At 41.5% G+C, this 16,817-nt stretch overlaps 1 protein-coding gene across 1 annotated transcript in view; it reads left to right on the top strand.

The window, feature by feature from the left end:
• The first annotated feature begins 4,838 nt into the window (after positions 1-4,838).
• Positions 4,839-16,817, top strand: part of LOC107734415 (78 kDa glucose-regulated protein-like) — a 26,519-nt gene continuing 14,540 nt past the window's right edge. Inside the window, exons 1-7 of the mRNA XM_016546367.1 lie at positions 4,839-5,053; positions 5,449-5,680; positions 5,774-5,911; positions 6,003-6,115; positions 11,184-11,574; positions 12,558-12,795; positions 12,900-13,067. Of these exons, the coding sequence (XP_016401853.1) occupies positions 4,887-5,053; positions 5,449-5,680; positions 5,774-5,911; positions 6,003-6,115; positions 11,184-11,574; positions 12,558-12,795; positions 12,900-13,067 (1,447 nt within the window). The 5' untranslated portion in view covers positions 4,839-4,886. The remainder of the gene's footprint in view (positions 5,054-5,448; positions 5,681-5,773; positions 5,912-6,002; positions 6,116-11,183; positions 11,575-12,557; positions 12,796-12,899; positions 13,068-16,817) is intronic.

Raw genomic sequence — 16,817 nt, forward strand, 5'->3', positions numbered from 1 at the left:
AAAAAAAAAAAAAACAAATTTCAATAAACCATTTCGATTTTTTTTTTTTTAAGTATATTTAATAAGAAAACTATGTAATTTATTCCTGTGATGGCAAGGCTGAATTTTCAGCATCATTACCCCAGTCTTCGTCACATGAGCTTTCAGAAATCATTCTAATATGCTGATTTGGTGTTCAAGAAACATTTTTTAATCAGTGTTGTGCTGAATATGAAGTCCAAAAGAACAGCATTTATTTGAAAATATTTAGTAACATTATAAATGTCTATAATATCACTTCAATGTAATGCATCCTAGCTGAACACAAAATTGATCTTAAAGTTTTATATATATCTCTTACAGACTCCAAAATATGAATGTTAGTGTATGAATACAACAAAAAGGGATCATTTTCTGTAAAAGCAAAGCATGATACCACTAATGAAGATTAATATGCAACTTAACATCCATAATCAAGAATTTAAACGAAGCTTGTCTACACTTGGTTCCTAAGTGAAGCATATAACTGTACCTTTCCTGTCCAGCAGTGTCCCAGATCTGAAGGTTTGTTTTCTCTCCATCTACAAGCATCTTCTTGATTTGAAAATCAACACCTGTAAGAATGAAAAAACGAGTTTAGATTTCTTGGATGAAGCCATCTGATAATAAAGGCTTTTTAGATCTGAAAGAGTACCATCGTCATCCTAAAGTTTGCTTTGATGGACTGTTATAAACCCTAGACCAGAGCACCTTGACTCATTTTACCCAGAGAATCTGTTCTAAAGCATCTGAAGGCTGGTGCCTGATCAGGTAAGAATACTAGCATAACTTTAGCGCCATATCTTTATTTAGTAATGAAGTCCTAAGAAATGTTGAGTTATTAAACGACTGTTCCAACCTTATCGCTTTGTGACCTTGAACGAGACACTTTTTTTCCCTGTCTATAGGAATATTTTCTTGTAAAAACAAAATATCCAGATTAAAATAATATTTTATCAGACCGCAACGGCTGAATATCCAGTGGCATATAATGATGGAAGTGAAATGCATTAGCACCGTTCGTAACACTTGAGCTATACTGAAATATTCTAAATTAGTTAAGAAATTTAAGTCGATTAATAAGTAGGCTAATTGGTCAATATGTCAGAAAAACAAATTTTGAAAATCAAAATGCCAATCATTTGTTGTTTGCATGCAGACAAAGTTTTTATTTTCAGACAGACACGTTTGGGTTTGTGCAGTAAGTATTTATTAGGTGAGCACGGAATTTAATGCCCCTTTTTGAATTATGATTATGAGAGAGTATAATCCTAATTCTGCTTGTGCAGGCATTATTTGGGCTTTTGCGCTGTACTCGTAGCGAAACGTTGCATAGTTGGGTCTAGTGATGTTACACATGACACTGAAGCTTCAAAGCTCAATTTCTCACGAATCACGTGATCAACCAAAAACGAAACCTCATTTTCTGTCCAGTCACGTGGATGCTTTAGGCTACTTTGTAGTGATGGGAAGTCCGGTTCTTTTCAGCGAACCGGTTCTTTCGGACAGTTCGTTTCAATGAACCGGTTCAAAAAAACGGTTCATCGGTTCTTTTACGCCCTAACGTAATGACGTCATTCGCGATGACGTCCTATTAAACATAGAGTCTTAATTATGGTCCAACTTCCCTGACAACCCCCTTTGGCCTATAACCTAACAGAATCTTCAACTGAACAAAGTACACAGATTAGATACATTCATCTTTTTAAAAAAAGTAAAATAAAATATATTTATATTATCACACTTTCTGAGGTTTAACAAAATACTTGGCTAACATGCTTTTCGTCCTCTTGAAAAATCACACGCATGCGCAGTATCATCAGCTCATCGGTTCTTAAATCGGACGTGTTCGAAAGAAACGGTTCTCGGTTCAGTGTACCGGTGATCCGAAAACTGATGCAACCAGTTCTTGACTCGAGAACGAGAACTGCTCCAGCAGTGGGTGTGTACGTTCGTTATCCGGCTCGCTGCACACATGCTGCTCTGCTCGTGTTCATCTTCAGTTCTCTCTTCACAGCAGTTCAGTCAGTGTACTGCTAGAGTAAATGAATTACTCCGGGATATTGGTTTATTTCAACTCAGAGGGAGTGTCAGCCACGTAAAAAAAGTGAATAACTTAAGTAATTTGTGGATTAATGCTTATTGGAGACGCGAACCGTTTCAAACGATTCAGTCCGATTTGGTGAACTGGTTCAACCGGTTCACTAAGAAGAACCGGTTGAATCGAACGATTCGTTCACGAACCGGACATCACTACTACTTTGCGAGTCGGAATGTTTGAATCCAGGTTTATGAAAGTTGGGTTTTCAAATTGGGGTTTTCCCGCAACTCGGATGTCTGCGGTGAAAGTTGGCTTGGGCGGGTGGTCAAAATTTGTTTGGCCGTTTTCAAACATATAAATTGGTTAACAAACAAACCTAGCGTGCATGTAGGCTATTGCATCCAATCAGTCACCATGTTGTTACCAAACACACACGCCCACACTATACAAAAATAAATCTCTATTTTTTGATTACTGGTTTGATAACAATATTATATTAGTTAGCCAGCTCTTAAATAAAGGTGGAGTTTTATTAGCATATAAGTAGGGCTGAAACGATTAGTCGACATTATAGACAACGTTGACAATAAAAAATTGTCGACAAATATTTTTGTTGTGGAGTAGTCATTTGATCTCATATGACCTAATGCAGTGTCTCCCAACCGGGGTGCCGTGTAAAAAAAAATCTTTTAAAAATATTTTTAAATTGCTAAAATGTAAAAAAAAAAAGCATCTATTAGGCTATATATCAATTTCTAATGTCGCCAATAATTAGAGATGCACTGAAATTCCGGCTGCCGAAAATGAGTTCACCGCTCAGGTTTCACTTTCACGTGGTGTGACGCTGTGTGTATTATCCGCTCTATGTGTGTGTGTGCTCCGCTCAGCGCTCCACTCGTATACCGTTCATTAAAGCCCTGTACGGGCCTCAAATTTAGGCTCTAGCCCGGCCCGTGTGCGACAGCTTATCAGAATTACATGCCCCTTCTCCCAAAACAGCTTATAGCCTACTATGCTTCAGCTTTTAAAATAGTTCAGTTTTGTATGTAATGGCAAAGTTATTATATTTCGTTTCGTTTTTTTTTTATTACGTTAATTTAGAAAAACTTTGGAGCATTTTTTTGTTAGTTAAATATAAGTTTTTGTTTTCTAAAGTATACGACCAAGCGGCCAGCAGCAGACAGTGAAGCCTATGTTTGATCAATTTAGCCTTCTCAAATCATCACGACTTGCCTAAAATAAAATCTATAGATATAAAACAGTTCAAGCATATAACAATGTTTAAACGCTAAATCTAGATAAATGTGCGCTATATCCATTAGTTTGTGCAGAGAGTGGAAGCTGAAGCGCGCTTTGCAGGACATGGAGGCGCCAGCGCGATCACTTGTGTTTTTTTTAGTGGATACGCCTAATTTTTTCTCATAAAGATGAGAGTAATAATTCATTCGTAACTGTAAAGGGATATACATTCATTCTTATTTATTTTACAAAAGTGATTCAGTCAAGGACAGTGAGTTATTAGAGGAATAGCTCACCCAAAAATTAAAGGTCTGTTGTTGTTAAAGGGCCGTTCACATGTCGCGCCTAAAAACGCGTGGAAAACGCTAGACGCGCCGCTTTCTGTTTTTTCCCAAAGCGTTCGGGCGCTTGCGCTCCGGAGGCGTCTGCCGTTGCTAAGCAACCATGACCTGCGCTCTCCATGAAGACGCGGAAGTTTCAGCAAAGGATAAATGGATTTGCAGCACTAAAAATCGCTTGAAGTAGCTCTGCTACTAAATTTATTTAAAAATGGCTGTCCCTGTACGGCTATGATCAGCTGTTCCTTCATCTTGGCTGACTATGTTTTTTTTGTTTTTTTTTGTAATGTATTAAATACCCCCTTTTTCTTTTCTTTCTTTATTTTTATTTTATGTTGTTGTCATTGTCTATCATTTTTATTTGTTGGTGATTGAGTTACTGTTTGTATACTGTCTTTGAGCATTAATAAAAAAAAATAAAAATAAAAATAAAAACACCACATGCTGGTGACCCCTGCTGGTTAAAATGGTGGAAATGCAATGAAAACTAGACCAAAACATGCAAATTGCCTTTACAAACCCATTGCAAATGTTTTGTATTAATATAATATATTAAATGCAATTCACATCATCAAATACCATTACTTATTAAGTGTCTGTATAATGTGTTTTTTTATTGATTTGCAGGGCTTGTTTTGTTTGTTTTATGGAAAGCTTGTCTAAACAGGCAAATAAGAGACTATTAACCTGATAGCACACGTACATCATGGATACATCTATTTGATTTACACAAGCTTCAGTCTGGATCCAGAACACCTGAGAAGAGATGATGCCAACCCCTCAGAGGACCTCAGATGATGCCAACCCTGAAACAACATACAGAACTACCACATTTTGCTATAAGTTTGATTGCATCATATAATAATTGCTGTTAATAGTGTTCATCGTCTGTTTTATTACGTCTTTAATTGATTTTTCCGTACATTTCTGCCATATGTACATTAACTGACAGTCACCACTGATAAGCTACCACTAAATATTGTAGAAACTTAATTTGCTGTAAAGTTGCTTTGCAATGATTTGTATCGTGAAAAGTGCTGTACAATAAACTTGAATTGAATTGAATTGATGTCTGCATTTACATCAGCAAGGCATATTTTTTTGTGTATTTGCTCATCTGCAATACGTCTATAGGATGTTTCCTATCAGATGTCAAATAGACATTTATTAGATGACCTGACCTGTGACCTTTATGTTTAAAGTACTCTTTACAGAAATCAGTGACCATTTGACACAAGATCAACATCAAAATGCGATTGCTTTGCCTGTTCCTGCTGGTGGCTGGTAGTTCCTGCTGGTGGTTTACCGAAGAGGACGACAAAGAGGACGACAAGAAGGAAAGTGTCAAGAAGAAAAGTTACAAGAAGGAAATTGTTGGGACAGTGATTGGAATAGACCTCGGGACGACATACTCATGGTGAGAATTTGAGAGTTTGGATTCATATACAGGGTTCACAGGATCACACACACACACACACACATATATATATATATATATATATAATATTAAAAAATATATATAAATTATATACAGTAGTCAACATTTGAAGTGGATCAAAACCTTTCATCAAGGTTGTCCTAAAACCAAAATGTGTTCTTGTCTTAGGACAACTTTGATGAACTTTTACAGTATGTGGAAAATAATGTGTTTTTTTTACCTTAAACCACATAAACACATTTCATTACACCAAATACACCAAATAATGTTATTTTTAGCAACATCATATGACCCCTTTAAAACATTTCTCTATTATTTATAATTAACTTATAAGTTTGTATTTTATTTTTAAATACTATTTTATTTTGTTCCAGTGTTGGAGTGTTCAAGAACGGCCGTGTCGAGATCATCGCCAATGACCAGGGAAACCGCATCACTCCGTCATACGTGGCCTTCACCACTGAAGGTGAGCGACTCATCGGAGACGCTGCGAAGAACCAGCTGACCTCTAACCCCGAAAACACAGTGTTTGACGCCAAGAGGTTGATTGGCCGCACATGGGGCGACTCGTCCGTGCAGCAGGACATTAAATATTTTCCCTTTAAGGTAAACGCATCTGCCAGCCTGTGTTTGAACTGTATTTGAACTAAACGTCTCTTTGTCTTCAGTGGGGACACTAAACAGCTGTGTCTCTTCCAGGTTATTGAGAAGAAGAACAAGCCTCACATCCAGCTGGACATCGGATCAGGTCAGATGAAGACTTTCACCCCTGAGGAAATCTCTGCCATGGTTCTGATTAAAATGAAGGAAACTGCAGAGGCTTACCTGGAAGAGAAGGTAAAGTTTTGACACCAACACCAAGAAAACATGTAATCTCTGTTGCACTGCCGTAAAACTCAACATCTGATCTGTTTCTGCTCTTCTAAAGGTCACACATGCTGTGGTCACTGTGCCCGCTTATTTCAATGACGCCCAGCGCCAGGCCACCAAAGATGCAGGAACCATCGCCGGACTGAATGTAATGAGGATCATCAGTGAGCCGTAAGTATAGAATTACTTCTGCTTTGTTGTAAAACAGGTCGTTCCTCTTCAGGAACTCGAGCTGCGTCGGAGAACGCTTTGGGAATGCCTTCTGTGACCACGCTCTGAATCACATGTGTAATCCGTCCAATGGAAGGGCGACCAGGAAGCTTAAAAGCATGTGCGGCGGAGCCGGCGTCAGCTTTTTTGTCATTCAGCAAAGTGCTCTGTGTGTGTCAGTTCAAAACTCTGTGTTTGTGAGTCTTATTTATTGTTGTTTGTCCAAAATACAACTAATAAGCTCCACTATGTCAAAAGCTCACGCTAAGACAAAGCACTCTAAGGGTGAGAGCAAGCCGCGTTATAGACTGTGTGTTCCTCCCTGCCCACGCTACATCACAGGTGGGGATACACACAGTCTGTGCGTGGTTTGCTTGGGAACGGAGCACACAGAGTCTGCTCTCGAGGGGGCCGGCTGCCTGCAAGGTGGCCGACGAAGCTGCCGCGCCCCCAGTGGTGGCCAAAGAGGTTGCAGCGCCCCCAGAGGCGGCCGATGAAGCTGCATGCGGCATTGTCCTTAAAGGCTCTGGCACTGCCCTCCAAGCTGCTGCGTACAACATCAGTGCTGGTGGGCAAGGGGTATGCGGCAGCAGGTCAGGCGGTGCATGTCTGCACACAATGTCTGTGTTACAGGCGTACCAGGCAGACCTGCTTAAAGAGCTGGACGAGGGCGAGGAGCTTAACTCTGATAACATCGCAGAGATAAGAAGAACCGTTGCTCTCTCTCTCCGCGCCACCAAGGAGACCGCCCATGACATTGGCTATGGTGGCAACAGAGAGGCATTTGTGGTTGACCCTGTCAGACATGAAAGAGAAAGACAGGGTCTTCCTCCTCGATGCCCCGCTTGCGCCTTCTGGCCTGTTCGGCAACGCCGTCAATTCCGTCGTCGACACGTACCAGGAGGCCCGTAAACGGGCGGTGGAGTTTCAGCGGTTCCTCCCTCGCCGCGTCTCAGCTCTGGGGGCTGCTGGGCGGGAGCAGTCCCCTCCGCGTACCAGCTCCTCATACAGGGAGGCTCAGAAACAGAGCATTGCCGCCCGTGCTTCCCCGCGTCTGGGTCGGGGACTTCTAAGCCGGATCTGCGGACCGTCCTTCAGGCTAAGAGGTCCTCGACCAAAAAGATCTGACTATTGGGGTTCAGGACTGGTGAGGGCAGGCCCTTCTGGGGAAGAGAGGTTCACACCGCATTACATGGTGCCCGTCCCCCCCAGTGCCCTCAGGAGATCGATCTACCAACCCAGGGCGCAGCAGTCTCCAGTGGGCACTTCTCTCAGTTACCGCCCAGGAACGTAGCGGTGCTAAGAGGCTCGTGACCTCTGCGGAGATCCCCAGAGCAGCTATTTCGGCCATCCCCTGCCGGTGCGCCACTTCAGGGCACTGAGCTAGCCGCTCTGGTTACACCAGAGGTCAGTCTCGAGAGAGCAGGGGTTAAGACTAAACGCCAAGAAAAGTGTGCTTTCTCCATTACAGAGGACCACTTATCTGGGCGTGGTATGGGATTCGGAGATGCCTACGTGCCTTAGACATGTGGAGGAAACCTTGGTTCTTGTCTCAGGGCCCGGTGCTGGGAGCTCCTTGTCGCTGCGTAACGCTAGCGACGTACGCGTCCCTCACCGGTTGGGGTGCGGTCATGAGTGGCCACCCTGCTCGCGGTCTGTGGAGTGGTCGCCATCTAACGTGGCATATCAATTGTCTGGAGATGCTGGCCGTGTTTCAAGCTCTGAAACACTTTCTCCCAGACCTAAGAGATCACCATGTGTTGGTGCGCACCAACAACACAGCGGTGGTCTCTTACATCAACCACCAGGGAGGTCTGCGTTCGCGCCCCTTCTACAAGTTGGCACACCAGATTCTTGTGTGGTCCCAGGAGAAACTCCTCTCGCTGAGAGCAGTGCACATTCCTGGGCATCTCAACAGACGTGGCCGAAGCTTCGTCTGTACGCCTTTCCCCCGATCACTCTGCTCTCGGGAGTTCTGGAGAGAGTGCGCCGGGACAGGGTCCGTCTACTGCTAGTCGCCCCGTTCTGGCCGGGCCAAGTATGGTTCCTCGGACCTGATTTCCCTTCTCGACGGCTCTCCATGGGAGATCCCCTACGTGGCGACCATTGCGGCCTACCGCGCCCCCCTCAGTGGCCAGTCAGTGGGAAGACACCCCCTGGTTACAAGTTTCCTTCGCGGTGTGCTGAAGCTGAGGCATCTCGTACGATCTCACGTCCCCACGTGGGACCTGGCCGTGGTGCTAGAAGCTCTCTGTAAGCCTCCGTTCGAGCCAATTGAGGAGATCTCTGATCGCCACCTTACTATAAAGACTACCTTTCTTCTGGCGATATCTTCTCTAAAGAGCTGTGGAGGAGGGCGGACCAACTGCTTGTTTGCGACAGTCCCCCTAAGAGAGGTCTTCCAGCTACGAAACAGACCCTCCGTCGGTGGATAGTGGATGCCATCTCTATCTCTTATGAGTCTCTTATCTCTATCTCGCTGCTAGGGGTCAAGGCTCACTCTACCTTCGTTACCTTCGTCAGATTCTATGGTCTAGATATGCGAGCCACTCCTGGCTCTTCTGTTCTCTCGCCCTAGCTGTTCAGGCTTCCACACTAGGCAGAGATTTGTAAGTCTGGCGGCATGGGCATTCTTGTTCCCAAAGCGTTCTCCGACGCAGCTCGAGTTCCTGAAGAGGAATGTCTCAGGTTACGTATGTAACCATGGTTCCTCGAGGGAACAAGATGCTGCATCTCAGTGGCATACTTCCGGCATCCCTGCCAGTGCTTGCTTCATTCCTAGAAGCTGACACCGGCTCCGCCGCACGTGCTTTTAAGCTTCCTGGTCGATGACGTCACCCGCCCGTGATGTCGCGCCCTTCCATTGGACAGATTACACATGTGATTCAGAGCATGGTCACAGAAGGCATTCCCAAAGTGTTCTCCGACGCAGCGTCATGGTTACATACAGAACCTGAGACGTTTTCTTCTAGGTGATAAATAGGAAATGATCTGCCGCCCGCAGTGGATTTTGATATTCTAGGTATTACCAAATGGCCAAAGCTTTGAGATCTCAGCGGACATGAAGGACTGTAATGTGATATAAGCTCGCTCAAGTACTGAGGAGCTAAACCATTCAGGGCTTTATAAGTAATTAGCAAGATTTTAAAATGTATACACTGCACTGGCTCCCTATTGAACAGAGTTGACAGAACCGGGCTAATATGGTCGTACTTCGTGGTTCTAGTAAGAACTCTAGCTGCTGCATTTTGGACCAGCTGGAGTTTGTTTATTAAGCACGCAGAGCAACCACCCAATAAAGCATTACAATAATCTAACCTTGAGGTCATAAATGCATGAATTAACATTTCTGCATTTGACATTGAGAGTATAGGTAGTAATTTAGATATATTTTTAAGATGGAAAAATGCGGTTTTACAAATGCTAGAAACGTGGCTTTCGAAGGAAAGCTTGCTATCAAATAGCACACCTAGGGTCCTAACTAATGGCAAAGAATTGACAGAGCAGCCATCAAGTGTTAGACAGTGTTCTAGGTTATTACATGTGGAGGTTTTTGGTCTGACAATTAAAGGCCAGGACACACCAAGCCGACTTCAAAGAACTAGCGGCGACAAAAGCTGACGGTGTTGTTGCCTCACGTCGGCAGCGTCTAGACCAAAAAGCTGCGCTTGAACACACCGCTCAGACTACAGCCAACTGCAAACTAACACGTGTGTTCTGCACCTGTGTGAGAGGAATTATTTGTCAATATCAGCAGTTATCAATAGTAAATATTGGTCATTCAAAAGGAGAAACCGAAAAAAGGATATGTGAGATGCGCAGATATATAAAATGTAAACAAAGCAGCGCTTGTTTACCATTTTGAATATCAGTTATGTTGATAACTTTCTTCATTTTAAGTGGCTCATGTTGTTATAAAAATATTCGCATATTTGAATGCTTTGGTAAAATCATGTAACATTAGAACAGCCTTCTGTCTGTGCCACCTTTATTTACGTGCTCGTTTTCATCACTTTCAGTTTAAATCTGGGGCACTGACTCGTTCACTAAACTGAACATCCAATCAGAGTTCTCACTCTTGCCGACGGCCCCGATGCCGATTCAACATGTTGAATCTGGCAAATTGCTGCTGGCTTGAGCCCGATGAGAGCCGACATGAGGAACACACCAAACAAACTAGCCCGACAGACGTTGCCCAACGGCCGACCATCAGCTTGATGTGTCCCGGCCTTAACACCTCTGTTTTTTCAGAATTTAGCGGTAGGAAATGACTAGTCATCCAGTTTTTTATATCAACTATGCATTTTTTTAGTTTTGCAAACTGGTATATAAAAATATAGAGCTGAGTATCATCAGCATAACAGTGCAAGCTAACAGTATGCTTCCGGATAATATCTCCTAAGGGTAACATGTAAAGCATGAAAAGCAACGGTCCTAGTGCTAAGCCTTGTGGTACTCCATACTACACTTGTGATCCTCATTATTCACTGCTACGAATTGATGACAGTCAGATAAGTACGATTTGAACCATGCCTATGCAATTCCACTAATGCCAACATAATTTTCTAGTCTACTCAAAAGAATGTTGTGGTCGATAGTGTCAAACGCAGCGCTAAGATCCAGTAGCACTAATACAGAGATACAACCACGATCAGATGATAAGAGAATGTCATTTGTAATTCTGATGAGAGTAGTCTCAGTACTATGATACGGTCTAAATCCTGACTGGAAATCCTCACAGATACTATCTCTCTAAGAAGGAACAAAGCTGAGAGGATATTGCCTTTTCTAGTATCTTTAACAGAAAAGAGAGATTTGAGACTGGTCTGTATGTAATGACATCTCAAAATTAGAAATGTTGCTTTGGCAACTAACTGAAATAAAATAAGTTTAGGATTTAAAAAAAATATTTTATTTCAGTTAATGTAAGTATTGTTACTTGAAATAAAATAAAATATTATTTTATATAAATATTTTTTATGGTTTTGGTTAATGATAACCCTGATGGACATCTTGTTGCTCTCCACAGAACTGCCGCTGCCATCGCTTACGGTCTGTACAAGAGTGACGGTGTGAAAAACATCCTGGTGTTTGATCTCGGCGGCGGCACCTTCGACGTTTCCCTGCTAACCATCGATAACGGCGTCTTCGAGGTGGTGGCCACCAATGGAGACACTCACCTTGGTGGGGAAGACTTCGATCAGCGCGTCATGGAGCACTTCATCAAGCTCTACAAAAAGAAGACCGGTAAGGACGTGCGCAAGGACAACCGCGCCGTGCAGAAATTGCGTCGTGAGGTGGAGAAGGCCAAGAGAACACTGTCCACCCAGCATCAGGCCCACATTGAGATCGAGTCCTTCTTCGATGGTGAAGACTTCTCCGAGACACTGACCCGCGCCAAGTTTGAGGAGCTCAACATGGTAAGAGAAGCTTCGCTTTACCAAAAAATCCTTAACAAAACTAGAACTACAATGTATTAATAATGTTAATAAAACTGCAATTTATTAATAATATTAAATACATTTATTTGAATAAAACTGAAATTTGAAAATATTGGGGGGAAATTTCCTTTTAATTTAAGTTTTTTATAATCTATTTAGTTATTTTAGTTTTTTATTTATTTACTAAAATTGAAATAAAAATTTATTTAAAAAAATCAAAAGCAAACTATTAAAAATGACATCTCAAAATTACTGAAACTTTAAAAATAACTAATTCAAAATATTAATAAATGCTGTAATAGGAAACTAAAAACAGCATGTTCATTACTTAAAATAAAATAAATGTTAACTGAATTAAAATATTTTTAAAAATTTCTATCTATCTATCTGGAGAGAGAGAGTTTAGTTTGTTCATTTATATTTTAGTATCACTAAAACTGAAAAAAAATGGCCTAATGGTTAGAGAGTCGGACTTGTAAACCAAAGGTCGCGGGTTCAAGTCTCAGTACCGGCAGTGAATGACTGGGAGTGAATAACCAGCTCTCTCTTCCACCCTCAATACCTCAACTGAGGTGAGACCCTTGAGCAAGGCACCGAACCCCCAACTGCTTCCCGGGCGCCGCAGCAAAAATGGCTGCCCACTGCTCCAGGTGTGTGTTCACGGTTTGTGTGTGCACTTGGATGGGTGAAGTGCAGAGCTCAAATTCTGGGTATATGACATCATACTTGGCCACCTGTCCTTTCCTTTCTTTTTAAAATGACAAAAATAAAACTCACGGCAGATTACTAAAACTTTTGAATTAAAATGAAAACTGAATCTAAAAAAAAAAAAAAAACTTATTCAAAATGTTGAAAAATACTATTGTAGTTTATTGAAAATAAAATAAAAAATAACTGTGATTTTGCCTGTATCTGTTCAATGCATAGAAAATAACCAATGTTTTGTGCTTTTCTCCTCACAGGACTTGTTCCGCTCCACCATGAAACCAGTGCGGAAGGTTCTAGAAGACTCTGACCTGAAGAAGTCTGACATTGACGAGATCGTCCTGGTCGGTGGCTCCACTCGTATTCCCAAGATCCAGCAGCTGGTGGAGGAGTTCTTCAACGGCAAGGAGCCGTCCAGAGGAATCAACCCGGACGAGGCTGTGGCTTACGGAGCCGCCGTCCAGGCTGGAGTTCTGTCAGGAGAAGAGGATACCGGTGAGTCCCTCTACAACCTTTAATGATGGCTACAACTAGGGCTGGGCTGTCTAATCACACCAAGTCTCTTATGAGATGCTTAATAGCTGAAATGTGTTGAACAGGAGACCTGGTGCTTCTGGATGTTTGCCCTTTGACCCTGGGCATTGAGACGGTCGGAGGAGTGATGACCAAACTCATTTCCAGGAACACCGTTGTGCCCACCAAGAAATCCCAGATCTTCTCCACTGCTTCGGACAACCAGCCAGCCGTGACCATCAAAGTTTATGAAGGTGAGCGACATCAAATCTGACTCCATTTACTTCATCTTGTTGGATTACATTTATGATCCCATTTTTATTCAGTTAGTTTATATGCAAATGGTTTTAATGGTTTTGTTTTAGATTTTGATGATAAAACTTAACAAAAAAAAAACTTCAAGAAACTTTTTTTCAATAAGTTTTTTCCCTTTGCTACATTAAGCAATTTCTCGCTTAAAATTGCCAATGTTGCTGGTATGTTAAATCACAAACATTATTTTTATTTAGCTGATTCATATGAAAAGGTCTTTAAAGTCCCTGTAAAGTCAATTCTGAGAATTATTTCTAAACGCATTATAAATGTTACAAATGTATTGCTGAAACACATTACAAAGACTGCAGTACTGAATAGTGGAGCTAGACCGTTAAACAGTTTTTCACCAATTCTGTGTTCAGGATTTTTTTGGCGGGGCTAAAACGGTGGCTCGATGACGCACTGGAGCCACCGAGCATGGCCCCTCCACTAACACTATAACTAGAGCACATTTGCATCAGTTCACCCGCTCAATCGCGAGTTACTGTCAGCACCGTTAGTTACTACAGCCTACAGTTTGCTAGCTAGCTATGCCTTCATCACGGAAATGCGTATTACCTGGTTGCGATAACTTGCAAAACAGCTCTGTGTCCTTATTTAAATTTCCTAATAATGATTATATCAAAAAGAGGTGGATTAATTTTGTGTATTAAAGAGCCACCTTGATGGAGAGCTGAGGATCACCACCAACACCTGCCTCTGCAGTGATCATTTTACAGTGATAGATTTTACAGTGATTTGCAGTGATAGTTTTATAAACTTTTATCTGAGACAACTGGGATTCACTGATAAGCTTTCCCGTGAGTGGGCGTGGTTTCAGCGCAGACATGCGCAGACATGCCCCCAGCGTTTGAGTACAGAGTGTACCACTCGTTTTTTCAAGATTTTGATAACTTATGTTATTTACTTGAGCAGATTTTTTTTTATCATTCAAATTTGGCTGAGTGGTTAATAACACATTTTTCTGTGGTGTGACAAACTCAGAACACATTTAATATTGCCTTTACAGGGACTTTAATTTTATAGTTTTAGAAGTAAAAATGTTTTTTAATTGAAGATAAATTTAAAAACGTTTTTTTTCTTTCAATATTTTGCGTAATTTTAAGCCATTATTTGCTCGAAAATCTTAGCTGGCATGGTGTTTGTTACGCACAGCATAGAGACAAGAAGATTGAAGATCCAAACGCAGCTTTTAATAAGGGCTAATCCACAAACATAGTCCAAACAGGCAAAAGGTCCAAAGCACAGACAGGGCAGTCCAAACAACAATATCCAGAGCACAGGCAACAACAAAAAAAACAAGACACAGGTGCACTGGAAACTAGGGCTTACAATAGCAGTGCTAACACAAGGTACCCTTTGTCCAAATACCCGCACTTGAGGTTTTTGCACTTGACCACTTGACTACAATTGAGGTATTTCCTGTATTTGGTCCAAGTGTTCAAGTGAGCATGAAGACCACAAGTGTGTGTATAACTTTTCATTACCTGATGGGACACACTTATAGTGTTGTAAAAATGCAAGTGTTTACAGAGCTTTATTTTTATTTTCAATACTTTGCATTTTAAAATCAGTTTCTAAATGTCTGTTCAGTAGTCTCTATAACAGATGACACAATTTAATTTTGTGGTGCTTCTAATTAAGTAATAAAATGCAGTTGCAAATGTTGTACAAAATAATTATCACCACTACTCATTTACACCAATAAAACGTGCAACTTTTTGTTATGCTACCAAATTATATGTAATATCTAACTATTATTAATATTTAACATACATTGGAAAGGTTTCCGTGACCTCTCGCAAGATCTCTGCAGAAAGTCTTACGATTTATTTCCAGAACATAATGCATGATGGGATACACTAAGCCTCGAATACCGCTCCGGAGCGGTATTCAAGATAGTGTGGATTTAGTGTGCGTTAAGGGCACTGCGCTTTAGCGTTTTTAAGACCTGGGACAGTCTTGTGCACTTACTTCCTGTCGAGCGCATGAGCTCTCAAGTGGCCAAGACCGCAAGTGTCCACACGTACACGGGTATTTTTATAAACTGATTTTTTCCTCCTTCCGTTTAAAAAAAAATCTCCATCCACATGAAAACGCAAACACATGCTATGAAGCACTGTCAAGAGCATGCCAAACCAACAGGTGGCGATATAATCTCTACCGTAAAGCCATGTTGGCCAAGACTAAGCCTAAGGCTGCGTTCCAGTTCCTTTTTAGACACGCACTCGCGAACTTCCCTAAGCACTTCCCCTCGGGGGAATCCCCGCCACCATTTTGAAGTGTGTTCCACTTCGTCAAGTGGACGAGGGAAGTTTACATGGACATACCCTATACTTGTATATATATATTTTTATTATTTGTCATAAATCAATTGAGTTTTACACTTTTTTTTTACATTTTATTTTTATATTATTATTATTATAGATCAACTGAATATGACCTGTTTTAATATTGACTTTTTTTTTTAATGAAGATACTTTTAAAGAATCATGATTATATTTCCCTCACCTTTTCATGTTTTTGCTTAATTTAAAGCCGTTTCAAAATTTTCAGTCGTGTTAAAAGGGACAATTTGTAAGATTTTCGTAATAAAATATCCAAAAACCACTTGCACAGTGTGATATATTTCATGCAGTTGTGCACTTACGTTATCCTAATAGTTCCCAAGGATTTGTAAATCCAGAGAAATTCCCATTTTAAATAATGGCTCGTCCCTGGTCATTGTCGCCTATCAATGATGAAATATCCCCACTATCCTCCGTTTCCATTTGTAGAAACTATGGCAACACACGTGGACAAAAATGCTGCTGTACATTTAAACTAAATCCATTACGGCTGTTGCGCAAGTGCATGAACACAGCGCGCAAGCGAATTACAGTACTTTTGCATACAGTGACGAAGCTCGCACGTAAAATGTAAACCTGAACAAATGGCAAATTTCAAACTCGAGCACAAAAAATAGGATTGTGTGCACACATCAACACGCTGCAAGGACAAATAATGAAACTGCGAGTCCTGGCAGATCCCACACACGTGAGTAATATCTACATGCGTGCAGAACTAAACAAATGCATGGGCTGAACCCTTCTTCTTCTGGTGGTTTGGCAAGCCAACGAAAAAGGTGCATTACCGCCACCTACTGATCTGGAGTGTGCTAGCTGAACCCTTCACGCACAGGAAATTTTGACAGTCAGGGGGCGGGCCCAAACATATGGTTGCTGTGTTAACAAATGCTATTCGCTGCTGGTTAAATCCTGTATTGATTGGCTGCTCATCTTCGGACTGGCTGTTGATTGACCTTCTCCTGACGAGGACGAAGACAGAGAGCGGTATGGAAAAACGGACTGGAACGCAGCCCAAGACTAAGCAATGAGGTAATGAGACACAGGTGAATGCAATCAGTGATGAAGAGTCCGGGCAAAGGATTATGGGGAGTGCGGTTTGTGAGAGAGTCTGGGATGGAGTGTCCTCTAGTGGACAACCAGGGCATTCCAGCCAGTCATCGTAACAGTGTTGAATTACAGACTTGCATGCGTTTACATTTATGACCCTATTTTTATTCAAGTTTTATTCATATGAAAAGTTTTTTTTTTTTTTTTTTTTTTTACTTTTTCAAGTAGCGTTTAATGAGATGAGTTTTCAGCTGTCGCTTGAAAATTGTCAGGGATTCAGCATTCCAGATAGGG

Source organism: Sinocyclocheilus rhinocerous, unplaced genomic scaffold (genome assembly GCF_001515625.1).
Source record: "Sinocyclocheilus rhinocerous isolate Xijiao unplaced genomic scaffold, SAMN03320098_v1.1 scaffold1632, whole genome shotgun sequence".
Classification (NCBI taxonomy): Eukaryota; Metazoa; Chordata; class Actinopteri; order Cypriniformes; family Cyprinidae; genus Sinocyclocheilus; species Sinocyclocheilus rhinocerous.